The sequence below is a fragment of the Dermochelys coriacea genome, chromosome 1 (assembly GCF_009764565.3).
Source record: "Dermochelys coriacea isolate rDerCor1 chromosome 1, rDerCor1.pri.v4, whole genome shotgun sequence".
Classification (NCBI taxonomy): domain Eukaryota; kingdom Metazoa; phylum Chordata; order Testudines; family Dermochelyidae; genus Dermochelys; species Dermochelys coriacea.
In genome coordinates, this window is record NC_050068.2 from 23,694,277 (window position 1) to 23,719,910 (window position 25,634).

The 25,634-nt window shown below is 40.6% G+C and overlaps 1 protein-coding gene across 1 annotated transcript in view; it reads left to right on the top strand.

Annotated features, from left to right (window-relative positions):
- LOC119857879 (N-acetylated-alpha-linked acidic dipeptidase 2-like) overlaps positions 1–25,634 on the top strand; it is a 48,528-nt gene that overhangs the window by 5,109 nt on the left and 17,785 nt on the right. The window contains exons 3-13 of the mRNA XM_038407391.2: positions 1,918–2,104; positions 4,844–4,945; positions 5,866–5,991; positions 7,035–7,221; positions 7,889–7,982; positions 8,483–8,581; positions 14,132–14,217; positions 15,034–15,153; positions 15,644–15,726; positions 18,668–18,731; positions 21,774–21,841. Coding sequence (XP_038263319.2) covers positions 1,918–2,104; positions 4,844–4,945; positions 5,866–5,991; positions 7,035–7,221; positions 7,889–7,982; positions 8,483–8,581; positions 14,132–14,217; positions 15,034–15,153; positions 15,644–15,726; positions 18,668–18,731; positions 21,774–21,841 — 1,216 coding nt within the window. The remainder of the gene's footprint in view (positions 1–1,917; positions 2,105–4,843; positions 4,946–5,865; positions 5,992–7,034; positions 7,222–7,888; positions 7,983–8,482; positions 8,582–14,131; positions 14,218–15,033; positions 15,154–15,643; positions 15,727–18,667; positions 18,732–21,773; positions 21,842–25,634) is intronic.

A 25,634-nucleotide genomic window follows, 5' to 3' on the forward strand; every position in this document is an offset into this window, starting at 1 on the left:
AATTAAGGCTTCCACATCACACTCTCGTTCCCTCACGCTATTCAGTATGTCCTCACAGGGTGGGAAAGGCAAAACTTCAACATCAGAAAACCAGGAAATACAGAGGTACAAGTAATATCTCTCACATCACATAACCTTAACTGTGCACCCATTTGATCACTGCTCTAAGGAGGAGAGTGAGACCACAAGAATAAACATATGAAGTGAACCCTAATGTATCTTTAAAAATCACTTTAATATGGGACCAAAAGCGTTAATATGCAATAACCATAATTGTATGGTTATTGAATGGAGCCATTAGGGGGCAAAGTTAAGGCTGTTTAGGTGCATTTCTATACCTTAACATATGTGGATTTCTTTTAAATTTAAATTTAACTTCTAAGTTTCTGGCTTTATTTTTGGGGGTGGGGGGAGTGTTGGCAGGAGTCCGGCTCCCTCCTCCCTCTCAGTTCCCAAACTCTGAAAATAACAGTTCAGAGTCCAGTTTGCAGGCAATTCAGTGGGTTTATTGGGGCTAAATAAACAAGCATATTCCGAAACTCTTCACACCAGTTGGACTATCTTTATATGCCAGTAGAGTTTTCCTTTTTCCCTCCCCCAACTACAGTGTTCTACACTGATAGAACCCCCTTCTTCTCCTAACCCTTTGCTTCGCACCCAGTGGAGCTCCCTCTTCTCCCCCATTCTTCTTGGCAAACTTAAGTTTACTCGTAGTGCCACCTTCCTGGTACCACCCATTCCAATATATGGTCATGTTCCATTCTGGGGGTCCTGAGTCTGGAGTCGATAGGACCACCTCTTCTGTACCTGATGGGAGAGGTTAGGAGCGGTGTTTCTTTTGGTCATGGTTACTCTCTTGCAGACTCTGCATTCCTCCTTATATCCTCCCCTCCCCTCCCTTCCAGGTTGGTAACTTGGTAACCATTGCAACCTCTTACTTGATTAGCCCCTTATCTTCAAGGCTACCAGCTCAGGTGTGTGGGGAAGAGGGGTGCAGTCTTGTGCTTTCACTTATATTGTCTTACTTGCTTATTTAGCCTCTTTAAATTAAAAGCAAGGCCAAAAGCAAAATTATTATTATTTAGTCTCTACCCTATTTACTTCACATTCTCCTAACTGGGAGAATAACCCTAAATTATTTATATGTAACTTAATTTAATGTGTGTTTTGTTTGGGAATTATAATCCCAGATCCATAAAGGTATTTAGGCACCTAAACCCCAGATTTAGGCACCTATATGTTGGATTTAGATGCCTAAATCCCAGTTTTGTCTCCACAATGATCCACAAAACTGCTACCTAAACCTGTAGGCATCTAAATTCACTTTGCACCTAAGTTTCTGCCTCTAGGCATGCATGCTGCTGCCTCCCTCTAGGCGTTCGGCCAACTGTCTCCCACCTAAGCCTTAGAGCAAGTCACAAATGGGGGAACACATGCATTTCTCCACCTAATTTTCATCCAGAGCCCAATCTGGTTGGTGTGATTAGTGGCTGCCTCCCAAATGGAACCCCATTGAAAATCTGGCAGGTGGAGGTGCAACCCACTTTATATCTTTTATCCCAGTGATCAGAGCACTCACCTGGGATATGGAAGACCGAGGTTCAATTCCCCCCTCTCTGCCAAACGGGGAGAAAGGATTTGAGCAGGCTGTCTCCCTCTTCTCAGGAGAGTGCTCTAACCCCTGTTACTCAGAGTGAAATGCTGAGCTGATTTATCTTAGCACATCAGGAAATATCTCTTTGCACAGTATCCTGCCCCAGGCTCTGGTAACTATGTTGTACTGCTCAACATTTCATCTAAGGGACTTAACCATAATAACTTACTTCTTGCACGTGTTATGAAGATTAGCCTACTTGGACTCTTCTGTCAAATGCTTTTCTGAACTCTCTGCTTACCCATGACTCTGTTTTATTTTAGTTCGTTTACAAAGTTTCCTCATCTGGCAGGAACAGAACAGAACCTTCACCTTGCTAAACAAATTCAAGCCCAGTGGAAGGAATTTGGGTTGGATTCAGCAGAGCTGGTTCATTATGATGTCCTCCTTTCCTACCCAAATGAAACTCAGCCCAACTATGTCTCAATTATTGATGATCAAGGGAATGAGGTGATCTTATTTTAGTCAACTGTATGTAGAATAGCTCCTTCAAGAAATGGGGTCAGGTTCTGCCCCCACTCATACCTGTGCATCTTCATTGTGTTTTATAATCTGATGAAAAGCCTCTTTATTAAAAAGGGAAATCCACTGCTGCTGGGTTATGTCACCCAATCTCTTGGACTAATGTTTAGAAATGGTTTCTGCCAGGACAGTTCAGTGGGGATTGCTTACATCTTGCAAACGCAAAAGAGGAATCCACTGGTTTATTGTGCCCTCCTTGTTTTGCTGTGCAGCAAACCAAGCACAAGGCAGATTTTGTGTATGGTGAAGCCATCCCCACCCCAAGATTGAATACCAATATTTCACTGCTTTTCAGGTACAGTTTTGACAACTCCATATGTTTGGGGGTTTTTTTCTTCTGGCTTCCTTCCTCAAAGTGCCTATTGCACTGAAGTAGATGTAATGATGTATGAATGCATTACATGCCTACCTTCTCTGCAGAATGCAATAATACAATGCAGGGGCTACATCAGTCATCTAGAATTAAGATTTTGGAAAGCATATGAAATATCGAGTAACCGTGCAAATGAAGTGAAAACTTAGTTTATCCAATTTATTTGTTATAGGAGGGGCAGATAGCATTGCCATTATTAAGGTTGCCCAACACTTCCCATTCTAGGATCTTCTTTTCAGTAACTTGCACCATTACCAAACTGTAACCATTTGAAATTTGCCATGCCGCATGTCTGCCTCATGCTGAATTTTATTTATTTATTTTTTTAATTTCAGCCAAGCAAGCACAGCTGTTTCTGAGAATAAGGTTAGGGGAAAATATATTATTTTCCCCATGTTAAATTCTGATGACCTTTTATCTAAGAAGCTCTGTAGTTCCCGTGCTTTGGAGCAGAGACTTGGAATTTGGCAGGGAGATTGCCTTTGTGACAGGGATTGTACCTTTTGTTCTCCCTGTGAAAAATCTATCCAAATTTGGTCAAGTTATAAACCTCTGAAGAATTGGGGTTTGCACATAATCAGTACCTACTTGGTAGAGCTTCACAGCTAAATTCCCCGAAGATTCTGTACTCATTGAGCATGCTCCAGCCTAGGGCTGAGCAGGAGTTTCCAGGACTCTGGGCTGCTGCAGGCTATGCACCAGGACTGAGAGTGGGGCAGCTGTCTCCCCTGTGCTCACAGGGCTCCCTCTGCTGGCATCCCAACAGTGGAAAAAAGAAAGCCACTTGAATGGAATGCAGAGTGGACAGGAGCCAGACTAGGGCAGGGACAGGGAGAGGAGATTGGGAAAAGGAGCTTGTGGGGTGGAGAAAACTGGAACTGGAAGGTGGAGGATGACTGAGATGAGGAGCTGGTGATGAGGAAGATGGGGACTGGCAGCAAGTAAGGTGGAGGGGAAGTCAGCATTAACAAGGAACCAGGGGTGTGGGAGAAGCACTGGGCAAGGAGACTGGGATAATTAAGGAAGGGAAGGAAGACTGTGAGTGTAGGGAGACTGGGCTGGAAAGTCTAAATGGAGGAGACTAGAAGTGGCTGGCATGGAAATGGGGATTAAAATGAGAAACTTAGGGAGCAGAAACTGGGACTGGCTAAGTGAGGAGAATGGGACTGGAATGAGGAGCTTGGGTGGGGAATAGGCAGGACTAGGACAGGTATAGGCTTAAGGGTGAGGGGCCGAAGGGGTGAAGTGTAGGGTGAATGGGCAGGACAGTGTGTGCCCACTATCCCCTCCAAGATATGAAATTACACATACACACACACACACACGCACACAAATACGTTAAAAGAACATTATTGTGGTTTCAGAGTCAAGCACTGAAAAGTTAGGAAATGCCAGAATCCTTAATTCACCCCCATAATGCATATGTATTATGATGCAGACTTTAATTACATGATCATGTTATCTAGTATTTCCTAACTTTTCAGTGCTTGACTCTGTGACCTTAGTGTGTGCACACGCACACTCCACTGTTCTGCCAAGTGGACAACCAGTCCCAAAAAAATCCATCCTGAAAAATTTCTGGACTTTTTTTTGCTTAAATAAATACATAAATAAACAAATAAACAAATAAATACAATATTTGCAGAATCCCTTGTAATATCAGTTATTATTTGTAAGCGTTTATTGATTTTCTTTTACATAATAATGATCAGATCTAAAGTAAAAGCCTATCCTGCCACCCTTACTCACATTGAGTAGTATTTTACTGGGTGAGTAAGAGTGGAATGGGCACTAAAGATATGGGACTATTTTGGGTAATAACAAAAGGTACTGTACCTAAACAGAGAGTAGATCAGCTACTGAAGTAGTAGGAAGGGAGCAATAGTCTAAGTGGGTGTAACCACTAAATTACAAAAAGTCTCTATAATAATAGGGACAAACTAGGTGTCTCTAATTATCACCCCTGTTCAGCACTCTTCAGTTATTCTTCTGTTTTGATTCAGGCAGTGATTCATAAAACCTTACACCCACAAAAATATCCAACTATCTTCCTATCTATCTATCTTCCTACTCTTGTTCAGTTATGAAGTTCTTACAATGTATCCTTCTCTCCCTTTAAGTTATACATGATTTCTTTTTCTGATAATATTTTTATATAAAATGGCACACTGTTCTTAATAACTACATTTAGTGCAGAAAGTTGTGCCAAGACTTCACTGAGCTTGCCCAGAGGAAGAATCTGACCCAGAGCTTTTACTAAAGTAACTGTTTGTTCTTCTTGGCTCTTTTGGTAGATTTTCAATACATCTTTCTTTGAGCTGCCCCCTCAGGGATATGAAAACATTACTGGTGTGCTGCCACCATATAATGCTTTTTCAGCACAAGGAGTGCCAGAGGTAAGAAAACAATTCTTATGAGTCCTGATGGTTGAAATCATATTTTGGGAAAGAGTTACCATTGGTGTATTGTTCTGACTTCTTAAAATATTTTTGCAGTGATCTCAGTTAGGTGACAATACTGAAGTTCATTATGCTATAGTCTAAGGGACAGCAACAGTATGTACTGGACAGAGTAAAGTCTAGAAGTTACCCATTTAATAAAAATGCTCTAAAATTGTTCAAATCAGAAATTGCTATTTCTAGTTAGAAAGATACTTCCGGGTGAGGTTATGGCTTATATGGTTCCTTCTAATGGGGAAACTTAAGGGATGGGGTAGAGGGAAGTAATCTGGATTTTATCTGCTTTATTCATTAAGAGTAAACCCTCTTGTTTGTTATAAATCTGAAGCACACTCATGTTCTGAAAGATCACACTCTCTAAAGTTAATCTGATTGATTCTTCTGTGATGGATAATCTCAGACAACATTCACCACACATGTCACATCATGTGGGTGGGCAAAAATAAAATACAATAGGATAAATAAATAAAATAAAAATAAAATGGGAAGTCTACCTATCGTGCAGCAGCATGTTAGGACTAGCACTCTTTTCTTTACTCATGCCATCAACAGCTTGCACGTGCTTTGCCAGAAGAACAATCTAGTGTTGTAGTTTTTAACATCAGATAATGAGGATGCTTCTAAACGTGGGATTATATAGAGAGTTCATCAATGAAACAAGCCTTTCTAAAAAATGATTTGGGAGAGTTTTGCCATTAATTTCACTGGGAGCCGGATCAAGACTGTAGAACTGCAAATATTGAGTACTATATAACAGATGTTCAATAAATAAAGTTGCATGATTCTAAAAAGAGATCTTTTTTAATGGTTATGACAGGTTAATTTCTAGTTTCTGGCCTTCTTTCTTCCCTGGATAGGCAGATCTGGTGTACGTGAACTATGGCCGCACAGAAGATTTTTTCAAGCTGGAGCGAGAGATGGGAATTAATTGTACTGGAAAGATTGTGATTGCCAGATATGGGAAAATCTTCAGAGGAAACAAAGTGAGTGTTGTGGGGTTTTTTTTGTTCATTTGTTTGTTTCTCTATCTCAAATCAGAATTAGATTAGTAAATTAAAGGTCTGAGGCTCCTTACATTGGTGTCAATAGGAGTGTTGTTATTGATGTTAGTGGGAGCCAGATTAAGCATTAACTCCCTGCTTCAGAAGCCAGAAGTTCCTTCCAAATAGAGATATTTTCCTTATTTTACTGTAAACCAGAACATGTGAGTGACAAGAGCCAGCTCTGATCCAAAAACCAGGCTTGCAGTGTATGCTTATCATGTGTATTAACAGGGCCTTGCAAAACAGTAAAGTGAGATGACTGTACTGGAGTACTGAAACTTTGACTGAGATGAATGCAAACGTCTCAGAAAGGGCTTGCAAGAGATTAGTTTAGGGCACTGGTTCCCAAACTTGTTCCACTGCTTATGCAGGGAAAGCCCCTGGCGGGCCGGGCCGGTTTGTTTACCTGCCGCGTCCTCAGGTTCGACCAATTGCAGCTCCCGGTGACTGCAATTCGCTGCTCCAGGCCAATGGGAACTGCTGGAAGCAGCACAGGCTGAGGGATGTACTGGCCACCGCTTCCAGCAACTCCCATTGGCTTGAAGCAGTGAATCGCGGCCACTGGGAGCCGCAATCAGCCGAACCTGAGGCTGAGGCAGGTAAACAAACCGGCCCTGAATTTAATAGCCCATACAACCAGTAAACACTACTGCTTCTTTCAGCCATAGATTTCAAAGCATTTTCAAGAGGTAAGCGTCATTATCCCATTTTGACAGCTGGAGAAACTGAGTCACAGAAGTTAAATGACTTGTCTAAGGTCATACAGAAAACTGGTTATGCTGGGAACAACACCTGATTCAGTCTTATGTCCATTGCTTGAGATCATGCTGCACTTTGACATATGCTTCCCTTGGGTCAGTGATTCCAGCTCTGCCACGAGAGAGTTCTGAAGTGTCTCCCAATTAGTGGCGTGTTGCAGAGCCCGGGAATGTCTTAGCCAAATACAAACATTTTGACATTTCTTAAAACAAGTCATTTTGCAGGTTAAAAATGCCATATTAGCTGGAGCCAAAGGGATTATACTGTATTCAGACCCTGCTGACTACTGCGCCCCTGGAGTAGATCCTTATCCAAGTGGCTGGAACCTTCCTGGAGGGGGAGTCCAGCGTGGGAATGTGTTAAATCTGAATGGAGCCGGGGATCCTCTCACGCCAGGTTATCCAGCAAAAGGTGAGTGACAGATTTGTAGCTCTAAACATCTGACACTTTCTGGTATTGAAAAGGGTCTCGTCAGTAGCAATTAAACTGTTTTTCGTATCCGTGCAGAAAGACTTGCTGTTTAAGAGAATTTCCAGCAAGAGTTTATTTTCCTAGTGTGGAATAGGTTCTACCTGCATATCATTCCAACTGGCCTTCCTCAAGCAAAAATAGTTTCCAGCCAGTATCTCTCTGCATATGATCCAAGCTTTACAGCACTTGTAAATCAAGATGTGGAAAGGCCATGCAGTAGAAATGAATTAGGATTTATTGAGATTTGCAAGAAACTATGTTTCTCAAGAGGACTAGTTGAAACTGGATTATTGCCTACCATCAAAGAGGAGTAATAACCTTGCTTGGATGTATATTTCTTTGCTGATCATAAATGCCAGGTAGAAAAACACTGCAAACTTCTGTTTATATGGAGTGAAATTTCTGCATTAAAATTAGCAGTAGCCACTGGAGTCAATGGGACTAATCCCTGATGTGTGACAAGATGCTGGATGACTGGAGGGATCAGTATACATTGATCCTAGATGTGACTGTGGGACTCTTAATTGTTACAAAAACAACTCCAACTAAAAGGCAAGGTGATGAGGACAGCAAAATTTGATATTCCAGTATATTTTTGGTTTCTCAGAATACACCTTCAGGTCTGAAGTTGATGAGGGTGTGGGAATTCCCAAAATCCCAGTTCATCCCATTGGATATCATGATGCAGAAATATTATTACGGTAGGTAAACTTAAATCCTTTGTACTTGGCTTCGGTATTCGTGTGCACACTGCAAAAAGCCTTTTTTACATTAAAAGATAGTAAAATTGATGCCCTTTTTATTGCTTTTGTGTAGCGCACGCGCACACACACACAGATATAATAGTAGCAACATATGCTACAGAATTACAAACCACTGTTGACTGTGAGTCTTTTACTGAAAGACAAATTGGAGCACAAGTGTATTCTGTAGATTTGCCACAGAAGGGATATTAGTCTCTCTGCTTTAACTCTATGCTCATTTTAGCTTACAAAATTTCTAAGCACTCTTAATAGGGTTTATGCTAATTTACAGGCCCTCTTAACAAACAGTAAATGGTTGCACATAAAGTTTGTGCAACACAATCTTTAGAGCTTTGTAATCCTTCCTCACACTCATTTTCAGGTGTGCTGTTCCACTGGGGAGACTTCTACTTTTAGCAAATTGGCCAACTGTGTTTGTCTTGGTTTTCACTTAACAGCATCCTGGGAGGACCTGCAGCACCAGACAATAGCTGGAGGGGAAACCTCAATGTCTCTTACAATATTGGGCCTGGATTTGCAGGCAGCTATTCTATAAGGTCTGTTTGAGCACTTTTGCCTATTTATTGAGCACTGAAAAACCAAACCAAACCTTTCAGAGTAGGATTCTGAGGAATATTACATCTTGGATCTTAGAGGGGAAACTAACTTCCCTCTGAAATGGGCAGTATGATTGGATGAGAATCTTTAGGATTTAAAGATAAAATGTTAAAACAATGGGCCTGCTCGGTAACAGTGAGAACAGTGCCATTGACATCAACAGTCATTGAACGAGGCCATGCAGATCTCCTTTCTCAGGTCTTTTATTTCATTTTCTTGACACTTTCAAAATTTAACTCGGATCGACAGTAACTAGCCTTTTTATTAACTGTTTTCCACTGTCAAGTAAAAAGCAAATGTTTTAAACCCTTTCTGTTTCTGGGCCCTTTTCTTCCCTTCTGTTTCTGACGGGAGCACAACTTCTGCAGTGGCTCACTTGCCTTCACCTTTTCCCTAGTCTTATGGAAGCCTTCTATGAAAATCCCTTGGATTTAGAGCTATGGAGTATGGGCATGGCTGGGGCCCACAGATCAGCTGCTCTCCAAAGTTTCTAGCCTTCCTAGTCTCAAAGGAAAGCTTATAAATGTGAACCTAAGAAGGCAAATAAAAAGAACCGAAAATATACTAATTTAAAAAAATCTACTCATATTTTTGGGGCTGTGACTTATGATTTTTGAATTCTTGGGGTTTGCAATACTGTGTTTGTGTAACGCCAACAGACCTCAGTCATCGGTGGGCAGGATTGAACTAGGGACCTCTAGAGCTTAGTGCATGAGCTTTTACTGCATGAACTAAAAGTCGAATAACTCTTAGCTAAGGCTGTAGAGCAGACTAATATTTTTAACTCTCTCTAAGTGGTCTTTGTTTCACTATACAAGCTGAGTGAAGTATAAAGACCAAATGTAACCCATGCTCCTTCTGGGACAGAACACCACACCCAGAACGTGCATGGGTTACATTTGCTCTTTATACTTCACTCAGCTTGTATAATGACAGGTTTCAGAGTAGCAACCGTGTTAGTCTGTATTCGCAAAAAGAAAAGGAGTACTTGTGGCACCTTAGAGACTAACAAATTTATTTGAGCATAAGCTTTCGTGCGCTACAGCTCACTTCATCAGATGCATTTGATGGAAAATACAGTAGGGAGATTTATATACACACACAGAGAACATGAAACAATGGGTTTTATCATACACACTGTAAGGAGAAAAAAGAAAAGGAGTGCTTGTGGCACCTTAGAGACTAACAAATTTATTAGAGCATAAGCTTTTGTGAGCTACAGCTCACTTCATTGGATGCATTTGGTGGAAAAAAAACAGAGGGGAGATTTATATACACACACAGAGAACATGAAACAATGGGTTTATCATACACACTGTAAGGAGAGTGATCACCATTCCCAGTCTCTATTCAAGCCTAAGTTAATTGTATCCAGTTTGCAAATTAATTCCAATTCAGCAGTCTCTGTAGTAGGTGACTTCTGGGTACTCTTCTGGCTCTGTCAATCTGTTTCTTCACTTCAGCAGGTGGGTATTGTAGTTGTAAGAATGCATGATAGAGATCTTGTAGGTGTTTGTCTCTGTCTGAGGGGTTGGAGCAAATGCGGTTATATTGTAGAGCTTGGCTGTAGACAATGGATCGTGTGGTGTGGTCTGGATGAAAGCTGGAGGCATGTTGGTAGGAATAGCGGTCAGTGTCAGGGACACCATCATAGGGCCTAATCACATCAGCCACACTATCAGACACTCGTTCACCTGCACATCTACCAATGTGATATATGCCATCATGTGCCCGCAATGCCCCTCTGCCATGTACATTGGTCAAACTGGACAGTCTCTACGTAAAAGAATAAATGGACCCAAATCAGATGTCAAGAATTATAACATTCAAAAACCAGTTGGAGAACATTTCAATCTCTCCCGTCACTCGATTACAGACCTGAGGGTGGCTATCCTTCAACAAAAAAACTTTAAAAACAGACTCCAACGAGAGACTGCTGAATTGGAATTAATTTGCAAACTGGATACAATTAACTTAGGCTTGAATAGAGACTGGGAATGGATGAGTCATTACACAAAGTAAAACTATTTCCCCATGGTATTTCTCACCCACCCCACCCCTGTTCCCCAGAGGTTCTTGTCAACTGCTGGAAATGGCCCACCTTGATTATCACCACTAAAGGTTTTCTTCCTCCCTTCCCCCCCGCCCCCTTGCTGATAATAGCTCATCTTAAATGATCACTCTCCTTACAGTGTGTATGATAAACCCATTGTTTCATGTTCTCTGTGTGTGTATGTAAATCTCCCCACTGTATTTTCCACCAAATGCATCCAATGAAGTGAGCTGTAGCTCACGAAAGCTTATGCTCAAATAAATTTGTTAGTCTCTAAGGTGCCACAAGTACTCCTTTTCTTTCAGATTGTATAGTGAAACAAAATTGGTCAATTTCATTTTTTGTCTCTCTGGCACTAGCAGAGAGGGTCACAAACCATGGGCCATGGAGCTGATAGTCTGCAGAGAGCTATCTGGTCACATGGTGATTCTTCCTTTTCCTAGCTTCCAGCCACTAAACTGCATTAAATGAAGCTAAAAAATGCATTACTGTGGTAATGTTCCATGAGGCTGTCATTGACTGACAAAGGGACAGTATTCCTTTGCCAGTGGGACAGGAGGTGGTTTGAAAGATCATGAACAGGAGGGTATAATGATTTGTTTTTTCCAACACTGCAAGGACATGTTTAAATTTTAAAAATTGAAGTATTCATTGGATTTTTTTGGGGGTGTATGTTAAAACTTACTGAAGATTTAGAAAGCATACAAACAAAAATGTCAACAGAACAAATTTGACACTTGAGATAAAGGGGACTGTAAAGGATCCAAGCAGGGGGAAGCCAAAACAAACTAATAAAACAGATGTCCCCTTTAAGAAGGTCTTAGGGAAGGAGCAGTCTTAACAAAGTTCATAAGGCCGTTACTATGGGGCCCTGGTTCAGAGCTCATGAACTGAGAGTTAGTTAATAAAGTCTCTGGGCCTGGTCACGCTAGTCCCCAAGGCCCTGAGAGAAAGACCAAGACCCATTGCAATCTGCATGCCGCCTCCTCTTCCTTCTTCATCTGATGTTTTATGACAAAGCAGACTCACTTGTGAATCAGTCTTTCACCTTTTCCAATATTTTTTAAACAGTTGCAATATTGCTTTATTTTTTAATAGGGCCTCATTTTCCTGATGCTCTTAGTAGGCACTGCAGTGAGAATTTTGATACTTAGAGGCCTTAAAGTTTTTCATATAAATACCCCCTTGTGATGATACATTCTTCACACTCCCAAAGGAGATAATCAGTTGTTTCCTGGATCTTGCATGTCCCACATAATCCATCTTTATGTTTGTTAGAAACAAATTACTATCTAAGTCCCAATGGCCAGTTAAAATTCTAAATAGAACCACTTGGTTCTTTCTCTCAGGGCCATGGAATATATCAGCATTTTCAACTCTTGGGAATATTTCACGGAATATTTTTCCGTCCATTTCTTTTCCCATATTTCCTTCCATTCCTCTCTTAAACTCATTTTTTAGATTTTTAAATTCCAGTTTTCTTAAAGGGATCGCTAAATCAACTTACTGGTGTTTGACAGCATTTTTTGCCACTTTGTCTGCTAGCTCAGTGGCCAATATCCCTACATGCACTGAGTCCATGCTATTACTATGCTTACACCCAACTGTGTCAAATCAGTTAACAGTAATATTTCATTAAGAATATCATTTCTGCTCTCTGAAGCTGCATGCCTTCTAGTTTCCTCCTCCTGTTTAAATTGTCCAGGTTACGGCAGAGGGATCCTTGAATGTACCCAGACTTGCTTCAGCTATAAGCACCAGACTATTCCTTAAGGGGGTAGTACCCCTTCTAGAGGGACAAAACCCTAGATCCATAAGATATTTAAGCTCTTACCTCCCATTGAAATCAGTGGGAGTTAGGCATTTAAATGTCTTTGAGGATCCGATCCAAAATGTTTTAAGCACACTGGAGGGCAATAAACTGTATAATGAGAGGAAAAACAATATGAAAATGAACAGAACTTGTATTAAGTTGCTAATCACATTTCTTGAGGACTTGCTTATTCATAGGATTTTAACCTAACCTACTTGACAGTGTCCTTTTAAGTCAGTTCTTGGAGAAGTTCCCATGGTTTCACTGTACTACAAGCTCAGGGCACTGATCCTGCAAGCACTTGTGCACCAACTCTTTGCAGGCTCAAGGCCTTGGGCTTAGCTTCTCTTCTGGGCAAAAATCCATTAGTTGTGCTGAAGAAGGTATTGGTTTTGACAGGTAGAGAGCTTTACCATTGAGAAAATAACTTCAAATGAGACCCTGTTGGATTTTTGCCCAGGGCAGACAAATGTGTGTTTTGTTTCAAAAAGAGAGAGAGGACTGAATATTCCCTGTGTTTGATAGAGTTTCTAATAAATGAATGATTTTTTTAATGGTCTGGCAAAGCTTGATCACTTTGATCGGCTGTCTTAATGTTCTTGGAAAAATACTCAATTTATTCAAATGTTTTCACCATTCAGTTGTTTCATGCAATTTTAATGACCGTTTCTCCAGTTACCATATAATCAGACTTACTCATCATATTTCTATAAAAAAAAGCAGCATGTTCTTATGAAATTTTTAAAAACAGATTCCCATAATTAAATATTGTCCAAACATTTGGATCAAAATTTAATATACTTTCAGATATTACTTTTTGTTTTTAGCATGATCTGTGGGCCTGCTGTTAATCTACCCTGTCTTAAAAGTATTGCAAGGAGATATTATTGGAATGACTCTCTTTGAAACCATTGTGACAAATTTCATAAAGAACTTTGAAAGTCTAGGAATTCGTGTGTTTGGTGGAATTTTTCTTGTCATCCTTCAGTTTCAAATAAAAATAAGGAACTTGTACAGCCCTGGTATAGATCCTGTAAACTGATAATCATGCTTAGCACATTGGCCATGTATAAGTAATTTCATTCATAGATTGCAAAACAAAAGCTTTGTTAGTCTCTAAGGTGCCACAAGTACTCCTTTTCTTTTTGCGAATACAGACTAACGCGGCTGCTACTCTGAAACGATAAAATTGTACACATAGACTGTGTTCTCAACTTTTATATTTTAAGTTTCAATTGGTGTTTTCTTGATAGTTTGACAATGGTAACTAGTCCTTTCATTAATTTCGCCATTAAGAGAATCGTAAATATCTAAACATATTTTTTCTTACCCTGGCCTAATTCATTCCTCGCTGCAAAAACTCCATTTATTTTGGGGAACTAAATGGGTGATTGAAATACAATTCATCCTTTCAACATGGAGATAGGCTACAACCCAATCCTTTTGTGGGTGCTAATCCAGCCTCATTCCACTATGGTGTTTAAAGGCTATTGTAGAGGTACACGGGCTTGTTCTAACTGTGTTTGTAAAACGTGTTTAAAATTGGTTCATCTATCACAGTTCCAACCCTAGTAAATGCCTCCTCAAATCATGGATCACAACTTCATTTTGCTTTTGTTTCAGAAAGGTCAGAATGCATGTTCATACTCACAACAAAATAACACGAATTTACAATGTTATCGGCACTATCAGTGGAGCAGAGGAACCAGGTGAGTTTTTTCAATTGGTGAAGATGTTCTTAGGTGGCATGAGGTTTAACTTTTCAGAGATAATCAGATAGAATTTGGAACTGGAAAAGGCTTACTAGGTCATCTTGTCCCTCCCATCACAGTGTTCCCCCAAGAGATCTGTAAGTGGTACACAAGAATGCTACAATAAACAGCTCACTGGGACAGTCTTGCACAAGACCATCTCATTTTCTATAAGGTTTCTAGCACATCATTCATACAGTCTTACATCAGCATATTCTAATGCAACACAAAGTAATGAGCTGAACGAAGTGCTGGATCCCACAACATCCTGAACTTTGAAGATTCAGGATATGAACCAAGGTCTAGATCCACATTTCTCAGCTGCTTGTGTCTTTATAGTGGCCTAAATTGAAACCCTGGATACAAACTTTGGGGTAGTTGGTATTTAATTCTGTGTTCTGATTTGAATTCTACATCTGGGTTTCATCTCAAAAGCACAGAGTCTAAAATTGCTCAAATCATCATTGAGCAAACAGATCCGGGTAATTTTATTCTAACAGTGGTTCCAAGATAAGGGATGAAAAGATTCTTAAAACAAGTCTATGTAGGTACAAAGGTTGTAAACTGGAAAAAAAACATTAAAAAAGCATTTTTGTGTCATTTTTGTAAACTGCAATAAGGTCAGTAGGGCTAATAGGCTGGGCTTTTTAAAACACTGAAATTAGTTTTCATTGTGGTTTCGGAAGGTGAGGAATGAGGTTAAAGGGAAAGACTGAATTATAGGTACCCCAAGTGTATTCCGAATTAAAGACTGATTCTGTATCTTTTTTCCAGACAGATATATTATTCTGGGAGGACATAGAGACTCTTGGGTATTTGGTGGGATTGATCCAACCACTGGCACAGCTGTTCTTCAAGAAGTTGCTCGGAGTTTCGGCAAAATAGCAATGGAAGGTAACTTATTCATTATAAATAGAGAAGATGAAACACAAGGGCTATGAAAAACACTATTTTGATAAATTGCGTGGAATTTACCAGTAAGCAGATGCATAGACTTTATGTTTGCCCTATGCATAGGGTTGAATTTCACGTAATAGGCATTGCAACTTCTTATATGTGTGTGCACGTGCATGTGAGTGAGGCACTGTGGGAGCTCCTACACATATATATCTGCAAAGAGTTTAACATCACATATGATGTGAATTGCTTGAATTTCTGCTGTCCTTGCCTGTGTAACGTTATGTGATCTGAGAGTTTTGTCTTTACAATAAAAATATTGCAGTGGATGTGCTGATCTGCGGAATTTGGGGTGAAAAAATTTCACTGATACATATTATACATCGTTTTCCATGATGTACTAATTTTTATTTAAGTGACTCAATAAACTGTGGCAGTCTCTATTAGAATTTTTCTCTTTAAGTCAAATTTTACTATGTGATTACAGGTTGGAGACCTAAAAGAACTATTATTTTTGCTAGCTGGGATGCAGAAGAATTTGGACTATTAGGTTCCACAGAGTGGGCTGAGGTAAATAAAAAATAGTACAAAAACATGACGGATGAACATGTCCGGGCCTATGTCTGCCTATATGGCCCTAATCCTGCAATAGAGTCTATGTGGACAGACCCCGTTTAAATTAATGGAGCTCCATGCAGATTCAGGGGGGTCTGTCTATACAGAACCCATTGTAGTATCAGGGCGCAGTTGTTTGTAGCACAGCAGGGTCCTAACTGGGGCTCCTGGACACTACCCTAATATAAATGCTAACTAACTAATAACGATGGTCTGCGTGCACTAGCTCCTCTTAAGATTTAAAAACTACAGGACTGTCGTCATTGAATCAAATACACCAAGGAAGAGTATGGTAAATTGCTGTCCTGCTTGAAAATCTGTTTCTTCAACAAACAAAATGGCCTCTACAAATTGAAAGTTAGATCATGCTCTGGTGATCCACAGACACCCACAGAGCCCTCTGCCTCTAGAATTCAACCCTCCTTTGCAAAGGAAAGGAGCCAGACATCTTTTTGTGGATGGCTTTTGCCTCCTGTGGGTCCCAGAGATTTGGGTGCTAGTCCCAGGGCTAATTCAGTTGTGGGAGCCCAGACTCCCTGACTCTGAGTTTCCCCACATCTCTCCATCAGAGGGGAGAATCTATGGAGTTTTCCTCCCTCTTCACTCTTCATAGGGATTCACCATGAGTGAGGAAATCTGGCCCTCAGTTCTTATGCTGCAAGTGGATTGGTCAATCCTACTAAGAAATATAGGACTTAATCAAAATTTATCTTAACTCACTGACAAACCCAATGTTAAAATTAGAGTGGAAAATTTTCTCCATTGGAAAATGTTGGTTTGTTGAAATCAAAAATGGTGGGCAGGGAAAATTTTGATTTTGATGACATTTCATTTTGAAACAATTTGTTTAGAGACATTTTGATATTTTTTTGTTTCAAAATAACTTTTCCTTTAAAAACTATATTCTATTTTATGCTGTTGTATAACATTTAAATTCATGTGCCTACATTCATAGAATCATAGAAATGTACGGCTAGCAGGGACCCCCAGAGGTTATCTAGTCCATCCCCCTGCGCTGCCATTGGAACAAAACCGAAAACGATAGAATACTGTGACAAATGAAAATGGACAATGTTTATTCCTAATGTCCAAAGGAATCCTGTTTTCCTGTTTGATTGCAAATTTGAGGTTCCCACTGCCCTTGAACTTCTTTCACAAGTACATTCTCCAATATTCAACTGAAATAAACTCACCTGCCCACTCTGCTTAATGCAGAGGAAGTTTTGTCACTAACAAGAAAACCAAAATTTAAGTGTAACACCAATTGACTCTAGGAAAACTAAACTCTGGGGAGTAAATATTCATCCCAACTAAACTCCAGCAGTAAGAAGCATAAAAACTCATAGCTAACAGGACTGAGCTCCAGTAAATGTAAAACATTTAAAAAACACCAATTCTCATCAAGCACGTCTGTTTCTGCAGGCATATAATGGAATTTCTTTTTGTGAATCATTGTCCTAAGGTACTTTTGGTTTGATAATTTAATACCCAGTTATCCATTGTTCACCCAATGGCAGAGTCATACTGAATCTCTGGATCGTAACAACCTCTTAGACTTTAGCCCCAGTGTCTCTAGTTCATTGCCTTTTAGCTTCATTTTGGTGCCACCCATTCTCTCCCTCTGAATCCTGGATTAGACTCTGACTCTAGATAAGCTAGTCAATGCTCACATTGAAGGTCCTCTGCAGTTATTTACCTGGACAATCTTTCATCCACTAAGTCTTGAGGAAAATTAACCCTTTGCTCATTAGGTGAGGGTTGTGAACACAATATCTGAAAATGTATCAGTACCCCCTAGTTATGGAAACATCTGTTCATAAATGAAGTGATTCATTCAAATCAAGTGGCTAGTGAATATATATACATGCTCAGGCCTTCCCTTTCTTTCTCTTTTTATACAGACACTTTGTCTCTCTCTCTCACACACACACCCACACCCACCCACCCACCATTGGGGAAATCCTCCATCAGATCATTTATTTTATAATATATTTATTTTTACATTTGATTCTTACATCATTTGTATACTATACTACTTTACAATAGAAAATTACCAAATAGAATGACTACTAAAAAAAAAAGATAGAATATCAATTGACAAAGCCAAGTACCAATTATAAAACTAAGTAGAATACTGAGTATACCAAATCACCATCAGAATACCAATTTCAAAACCAACTACCAATTTGTAAAATAAAAATAGTGACATTTAAATAGTCAAAATGAGAATGAAACATTTTGATTTACTTGAAAGAAATTCTTTTTTGTGAAACTTCAACATTTTGTCTTTTCATTCCAATTCAGATTGTGTGTGTGGTTTGGTTTTTTTTAATATAAGAGTTTCCTGTGGAACAGAAATTCCAAATTTCAGCAGCTCTAGTTAAAATGGAGTTAAGGCTGAGAGCCCATATCAGTAATTCAGGGTAAGACACAGGAGAGGGATATTGTAATTATCCCAAAACCAAGTGTTGCAAACCCACAAAATTCAGAATTAATCTTAATCTTGAAAGAAATCCAGACAAGTCAAGCGATGGAAATGCACAATTAAGGCACCCATACAGGCTTAATTCTGCCCTGTGGTGACACCATGCAAGTATAATAATACCACCAATAGCCTGAGCCCCGCATCTTCCTTCTGATGGAGGTGCGGCTGGCACCTCTAATATTTCATGAATGGTTTGAAGATCAACTTTAAAAACACCACAGCTAGCACAGCTGAATTTCACGTTCCCTGACCACTGGACAATCTTATTCATTACTATAGTTAGGCATTTATATAGTACCTCTCACCTTGACTGGTCCAGAACCCCTTTGTTTTTTATAGTATTAATGTTGCAACATTACATGGTCACATATTATCAGTAAAGTAAATATGTTTCTGTTTTTACAACTACAGGAGAATGCTAAAGTTCTTCAGGAACGGGCCGTTGCTTACATCAACACAGATTCTTCTATAGAAGGTGTGTCTAATAATTTTTTTGTCTATTGGCTTCCTAGATGTAGGTTAACATTTTGCTGCATATTTATTACTGCATCAAGGATTTGTGATGCAAGGTACATAACAGGATATTGAGAATGCATAGGGCAGAGGCAAGTTTAGAGTAGAGTGGAGAGAGAATCCAACTTGGTTCTCATACTATTTTCCCACAGCAAATAGCACCATGATGAGCTATGTACTCAGGGAGAGATCTTTACGCCAAAGGCAGGTGATTATATAAATATACCTTAAATATGACTCCTGAAAAGGTCAGGGCTTAATATTGATATTTTAATGAGTTCAGCAGTTTAACTTGGGTTTTAATCTATTTCATCGCTACATTTGCTTTGATATCCAGTTTGCTATCAAACTGTACCAGACTGACTCCTTTTACTCAATGGAGTTATGGTATAATGTCTCATGGTACAGTGTACTGTAGTATCACAAGACAACTCATGTTATTGCTTTAATCTTTGAGTTCACTGGGGATGGAGTTCACTCTGCTGCCACAGACCCCTGCCATGAGCTATGCCACGTGTTCTGTTTGTGCAGAGATGTGCCAGTGGAGCCGTTGCATAGGCAGTGTGCGCTGGGGTGGGGTCTCTATGCCAGCAACAAGGGGAGGTTGAGAGTGGCCCAGAGGGGGAGTGATCCACAGCTGCATGGTTCAGCTGACCCTACCACACCACTCAAGTGCTGCAGAGGCTGTATTAAGATTCTGGCACAAGAATGCTGGTAAGAAACTGGACTTTATTTCCTGCCACGTGATCTAAGTCAGGGTGATGACGTCAATACCCCATCACATCCCAGTTTTCAGTGACACCAATGATTATTGTTGGGGCTGCAGCTACCATTCCATCCCCGGGATAGCAGCCAGGGGAGAGTGGGTGCTGTGCTGTACCGGGGTCTCATTTTGTTAGAGGGTGCCACATTCTATCTAAACTTTGTCCATGTAAACCCCAATTACTCTGGTTTCTTTGCATGAGTGAAGTGGGTTTCACCATGAATGTTTAATAGTTCAGTTTTGTTTGGGTCAGCAGAGAATTCTCTTCATCACACAATGACTGGAAACAAAAACAAAACCTGCTTTCTAAATGCTCAGTAAGAATCGGGGACGGGGCGGAAATCAGAGCTGTTCCTTCAATTACACAAAATTTTTTTGTGCAAAAAGTAGATCAGACTTTTAGCCTATATTTCACACCTACAGAAGATCTTGCTGCTGAAATAATAGCTTTATCAGCTACTTCATATTCACAGGGTGTATTGTAACACATCTATTGGAGATGATTTGGAGCCAGCATGCTGTTGCAGTGCCAATTTGCTTCCAAATCTTGATTATGCAGTGGTGTTTTTGTTTACATATCAAAGCAAACTATGAAAGTAAAGCATTGTGAAACCTATAATAAACAAAACTGGTGCCACGCTTCAGTGCACTGTTTTAAGTACATTAGCCCTCTTTCCCCTGACACTAGGCATTTGACTCCCCATTGGTATGATAGCATCTATATTCCTTGGAGGAATCAGTTAGTACATCACGGTACGTTCTGCACTGTGCCAAGTTCAGTACAGCACATTTATCTTATTCATTGTCCTTTCACATAGAAAATGGTTGGTGTCCTTTGCGAATGTTGCCTTGCATCTAATTTCCAGTTGCTAAATACACAAACTCCTTGGCTATGCTAGCTAGTGTAACGCAGTGTTCTTTTCCATTATTACATTACATTATTAGTAGTTGTCTGACTAGTTTTAATGTGAATTTCATTTGTCTGTTCAGCCAGAAACAATAAACTGCTTCATCGAATACTCCTTTCTTTTTTCAGATATTCTTGTTAACTGCTGGAAATAGCCTACCTTGCTTGTCACCATGAAAGGTTTTCCTCCTTCCCCCCCCTGCTGCTGGTGATGGCTTATCTTAAGTGATCACTCTCCTTACAAAAAGAAAAGGAGTACTTGTGGCACCTTAGAGACTAACAAATTTATTAGAGCATAAGCTTTCGTGAGCTACAGCTCACTTCATCGCAGTGAGCTGTAGCTCACAAAAGCTTATGCTCTAATAAATTTGTTAGTCTCGAAGGTGCCACAAGTACTCCTTTTCTTTTTGCGAATACAGACTAACACTGCTGCTACTCTGAAACACTCTCCTTACAGTTTTCAGAGTAGCAGCCATGTTAGTCTGTATTCGCAAAAAGAAAAGGAGTACTTGTGGCACCTTAGAGACTAACAAATTTATTAGAGCATAAGCTTTCGTGAGCTACAGCTCACTTCATCGGATGCGCATCCGATGAAGTGAGCTGTAGCTCACGAAAGCTTATGCTCTAATAAATTTGTTAGTCTCTAAGGTGCCACAAGTACTCCTTTTTTTCTTTCAGAGCACTACTGTATTCTGGATGAAGTTTAGGGTCTTAATTTTTACATATAAAGCTCTAAAAGGCCTGGGGATTGCTTACTTGAGAGCTGGTCTCTCTCCTAATATCTCATTGCTATAGTTGCGGTCAGCAAAGGCATTCATTATAAGACAGAAGCTAAATCCCTCATTATAGGAGAAAAGCAGCTGCTGGCAGGATTTCTTCTGTGAGGGGACTTCCACATGGAACTTGCTTTCCCTCCTCCCAATCCAAAATAGCACAGATTTGCTGATTTTCAGGGCACATTACAGGGTGCATCCGTTCACACAGGCTTTAGGGAAAGAACCGAATGGGGTTGGTATATGTGGTGAGGGTGTGTATAATTTTTTGGGGGGGGAGGTGGGTTGAGCTTGAGGCTCAATGCCAGGTCTAATTTTTATGATTGTATTTGGAATCTGTGACAAAGATGAGTTTAGGATAAGTGATTTATGTATTGTAAATCTAACTAGACAATCTGTATTTGTAATTGCTTTGCGCCAAGACCTGCAGTCCTTACTTAGCTAAAACTCCTCTTGGAGTCAATGAGAGATTTGCCCAGGTGAGAACAGCAGGGTTTGGTCCATTAGCAGGGAGTCAAAGCCATGTAAAAAAAGATTTTCCTGTCTGTGTTTGGTTTTCAGGCAACTACACTTTAAGAGTTGACTGCAGCCCCCTTCTCTACAAATTGGTGTATAATCTGACAGAAGAGGTACAAAAGCAAAGTGTTTGCTACATATGACTTTCTGATAACTGAAGTTACAAATTTACTGCAGATTAGTTTGTAGCCTGCAGAGGCACTGATCCTGCTCCCATTGACGTCAATGGCAAATCTTCCATTCACTAGGACATGATCCAGGCCCACAGTTGCTCTTCAGTGGTCTATGAAGGATCAAGAGTATTACTAAAGCAAACAAAACTATATTACAGTGTATATTTTTAAAACATCAAGAAGAAGATAATCAACCCACTAAAAGCTAAGTTATTGGACAAGTGGACAGGAAGCTGGAAGGAATTAAAAATGGTGTTTAAAAAGAAATCCTGAAAATGAAAAAGATCTAAGAGAAATTGGCTTGGTGCCCTCCTTACTCTTCATCTTATCCCCCTAAATCTCTTCTCTCTCCCCCTCCAAAATGCCTCAGTATTTATCAAAGGATCAAATTGTTCTTCCAATGGGTCAGATATACCCAATTTGTACAAATGATGTCCCAGATCGCTATCCTTTTCTCTTTCTTTCTTAGTAATGCTCATTAGATCTTCTGTTACTATAGATGGCAGGCACATTAAAGGATGCTGCTTCTTCTTGAATGCATATAAATGTGGCTCTTCAGGAGAATTCATTCTACTCATTTAAGAATGAGAACTGACAGTTTTCAAATATATAGAGCAAGCTTCATCTTGCCATACAAGTGTCTTTTGTATGAATTCTGGGCTTGTGAATAGTGGAGTTTAGTCACCAAAGTGCCTCATCTTGAGCCACCTCAGGAGACAGATGGGTTAATTCACTTTCCATCTCCAGTCTTTGACATTTCTGCTCGACATCTATTCACTAGGAACTGGACTGAGATCACCCACTCATTGATCCCTGCAGTGGATGTCAACTATTGGTACAGACACAAAAAGTTGACCCCCACTGAGATATCTAGTGTCCCCTGCTATGAAAGACTCTTCCTAGTCTGGGTTGTTCTCAAGCATAAATCATACTCCTTTATGCACAAAATAATGCACAAAGTTTCTAGACTGTAAAAAGAAAAGGAGTACTTGTGGCACCTTCGAGACTAACAAATTTAGTCTCTAAGGTGCCACAAGTACTCCTTTTCTTTTTGCGAATACAGACTAACACGGCTGCTACTCTGAAACCTTTCTAGACTGTGTGCTTCTTCATCTTCAACTGTTTCAACTTTGTGTTTCCTTCTTGTGCGTTCCCCTCTCTTTTCACCTCTTCCTGGTTTTTTTCCTCTCTCTTGAGGAGGAAAGGGAAATGTTTGTGAGATTATCAGCACAGCAGTAACACTTCACACAATGAAGGAAAGGCTGTTTCACTTGCAAACACTCCTACTGCTGAAAGAAACAGATTAGGATTACTCCCTTTCCTCATTCACCCATCTGTGAAGCCATCTGTGAAGAGAAACAGACTAAAAATGCTTTGAGTGAAAAACATTGTTCTTGGTGCCTCCACCATTTTACATCACACCTTAAGTTAGGCATCTTTTTTTAGCCAGGTAACTTCCAACTAAATAGCATCAGATACTTGAGAGGCCTGAGCATGTCTTCTTTTGGAAAAAGCCCCTCTGTTAAGAGTTTGAATAATACATAAGTGTAGCATAGAACAACAAAGGGCCTCAGGAGCACTCAGTAATTGAATGGTCTCTTGGAATCAAGGAATTCCCAGTACTACGTTATATTCATTCATGTTTTCTACTACTTCATTTATCATGGGGATGCATTTATTGTCTTTGAAAAGCCCTGTCTATTCTCTGGCATGTTTGAAGTCAGTCCTGGAATGATCTGGGTTTCTTTTTTGTATTAGTTTGTAGATAAAAGACACAACTTTATTCTGATTCTTTTCCTCTCTCTGCTTTCTGTCTTCATTCAAAGAGCAGTTTCCCCAGTTTTTGTTCTGTTCTGCTGTCTCCATCCCCGAGGTAATCTAATGGCTCATCTCCTATTTCTCTCTGTTTCTAATTGCTTTGTCTAAGTAAATTGGAGAATGTCCTCATCCTTCTCGAGAATACGGAAGATTATGATGCTTGATGTATTTACTCCTCCAGTGCAACTAACGCTGTTCATCAGACCCTAAGGAAAGCAGTTGTCTTTTTATATCCTGAAAGTGACTGTTTATTTTCTAATGCAGTTATTCACCTTCCTAAATTCCTTAGGGAGGGACTGGTCAAAAATTTGTGTAGTTTGTGGAGAGCCACATTTTCACTTCTTCATCCTTCTAAGTGCAGGACTGGTGAAAATCCACAAACGATGAGGCTTGAGCCCATTACAACTTTACAAAGGTCAAAGAGCCATAGACAGTCCTATACCCAAACCTAACCAGATGGCACTTTCCCCTACATGCTCATTTAGGACTTCTCCTCTTCTTCCAGATGTATTTTAAGATCTTCATTTAAAGTGGTAGAGGCTCATTAATGTCCACCAGTGGCCACAAGTAAAGCTGTGTGAATAATGGATTTTTCAATTCACTGGCAATTTTGAGCTCTGCATTCCTTTGCTAGCATTACGGTCACAGTTAAGAGCTCAGCATCTCTGTCCTGAAGAGCTCTTAAGGCAGTAGGGCATGGAGGCAGCAAGAATGGGGTGGAATAACTGGCTAGGCAGTAGTACTGCTGAAAAATATCTGTGGGGGGGATTATAATGAATCACAAATTGAATATAAGCCAACAGTGTGATGCAGTTGTGAAAAAGGTTAATATTACTCTGGGGAGTTTTAACAGGCATGACATATGTACGACACAGGATGTAATTGTCCCACTCTGCTCAGCACTGGTGAGGCCTCAGATGGAGTACTGTGTCCAATTCCAGGTGTCACACCCAGGGCAATGGAATAGGGGCGACCAGGCCTTCCCACTTTTCAGCATGTGCCTTGACCCTCCCAGTCAGGCCGGCAGCTGGAGCCCAGCCATGGAGCCCGGACAGCGGTGGGGCGCTGCACCGTGGATCCTCCACCAGACTGGGGTGGGAGGGTTAAAAGCAGCCACCAGCCCATGTCCCTGCCCTGCCCTGCACCCCCCAACCGCAGGGCAGGAGGATCCATGGATCCCCACAGCAGCCCAGACATGGTAAGAGCCTCCTTGGTAGATGTGGGGAGCTGCACTGTAGACCTTTCTGCCTTGGGCAGGGGGAGGGGAACGAATATGGACATGGGCCGGGGGCTGCTCTTGACCTCCTCACACCAGGCAGGTGGAGGGTCCATGGCATGGCTTCCCACAGCTGCCAATGTGGCTCTTACCATGGCTGGGCTGTGGTCTCCCAGACAGAGCCGGGTCCAGGTAAGAGTCGTGCATGGCACGCAGGCAGTTGTGGGGATCCGCAGACCCTCCTGCCCTGGGTCCACAGCTCCCAGCCAGCTCTGGCTTCTGGCTTGGTTGAGGGTGTGGCTCAGGAGGAAGAGGAGGGGTAGGGAGGGGCCCACTTTTGGGCAGGCTCTGCAGCCCTTGTGTCACACTTTAGGGAAGATTTGGACAAATTGGAGACAGTCCAGAGGAGAGCAACAAAAGTGATGAGATTTAGAAAGGCTGACCTTTCAGAAAAGATTAAAAATACTGAGTATGCCTAGTCTTGAGAAAAGAAGACTGAGTGGGGAGATCTGATAACAGTCTTGAGATATGTTCTTCAGTTGTCCTCCACGTCCAGTGAAAGTAGGACAAGAAGTAATGGGCTTAATCTTCAGCGAGGGAGATTTAGGTTACATAGTAGGAATGACTTTCTATCTATCAGGTTAATTAAACTTTGGAATAGGCTTTCAAGGGAGAATATGGAATGTTCTTCATTGGAGG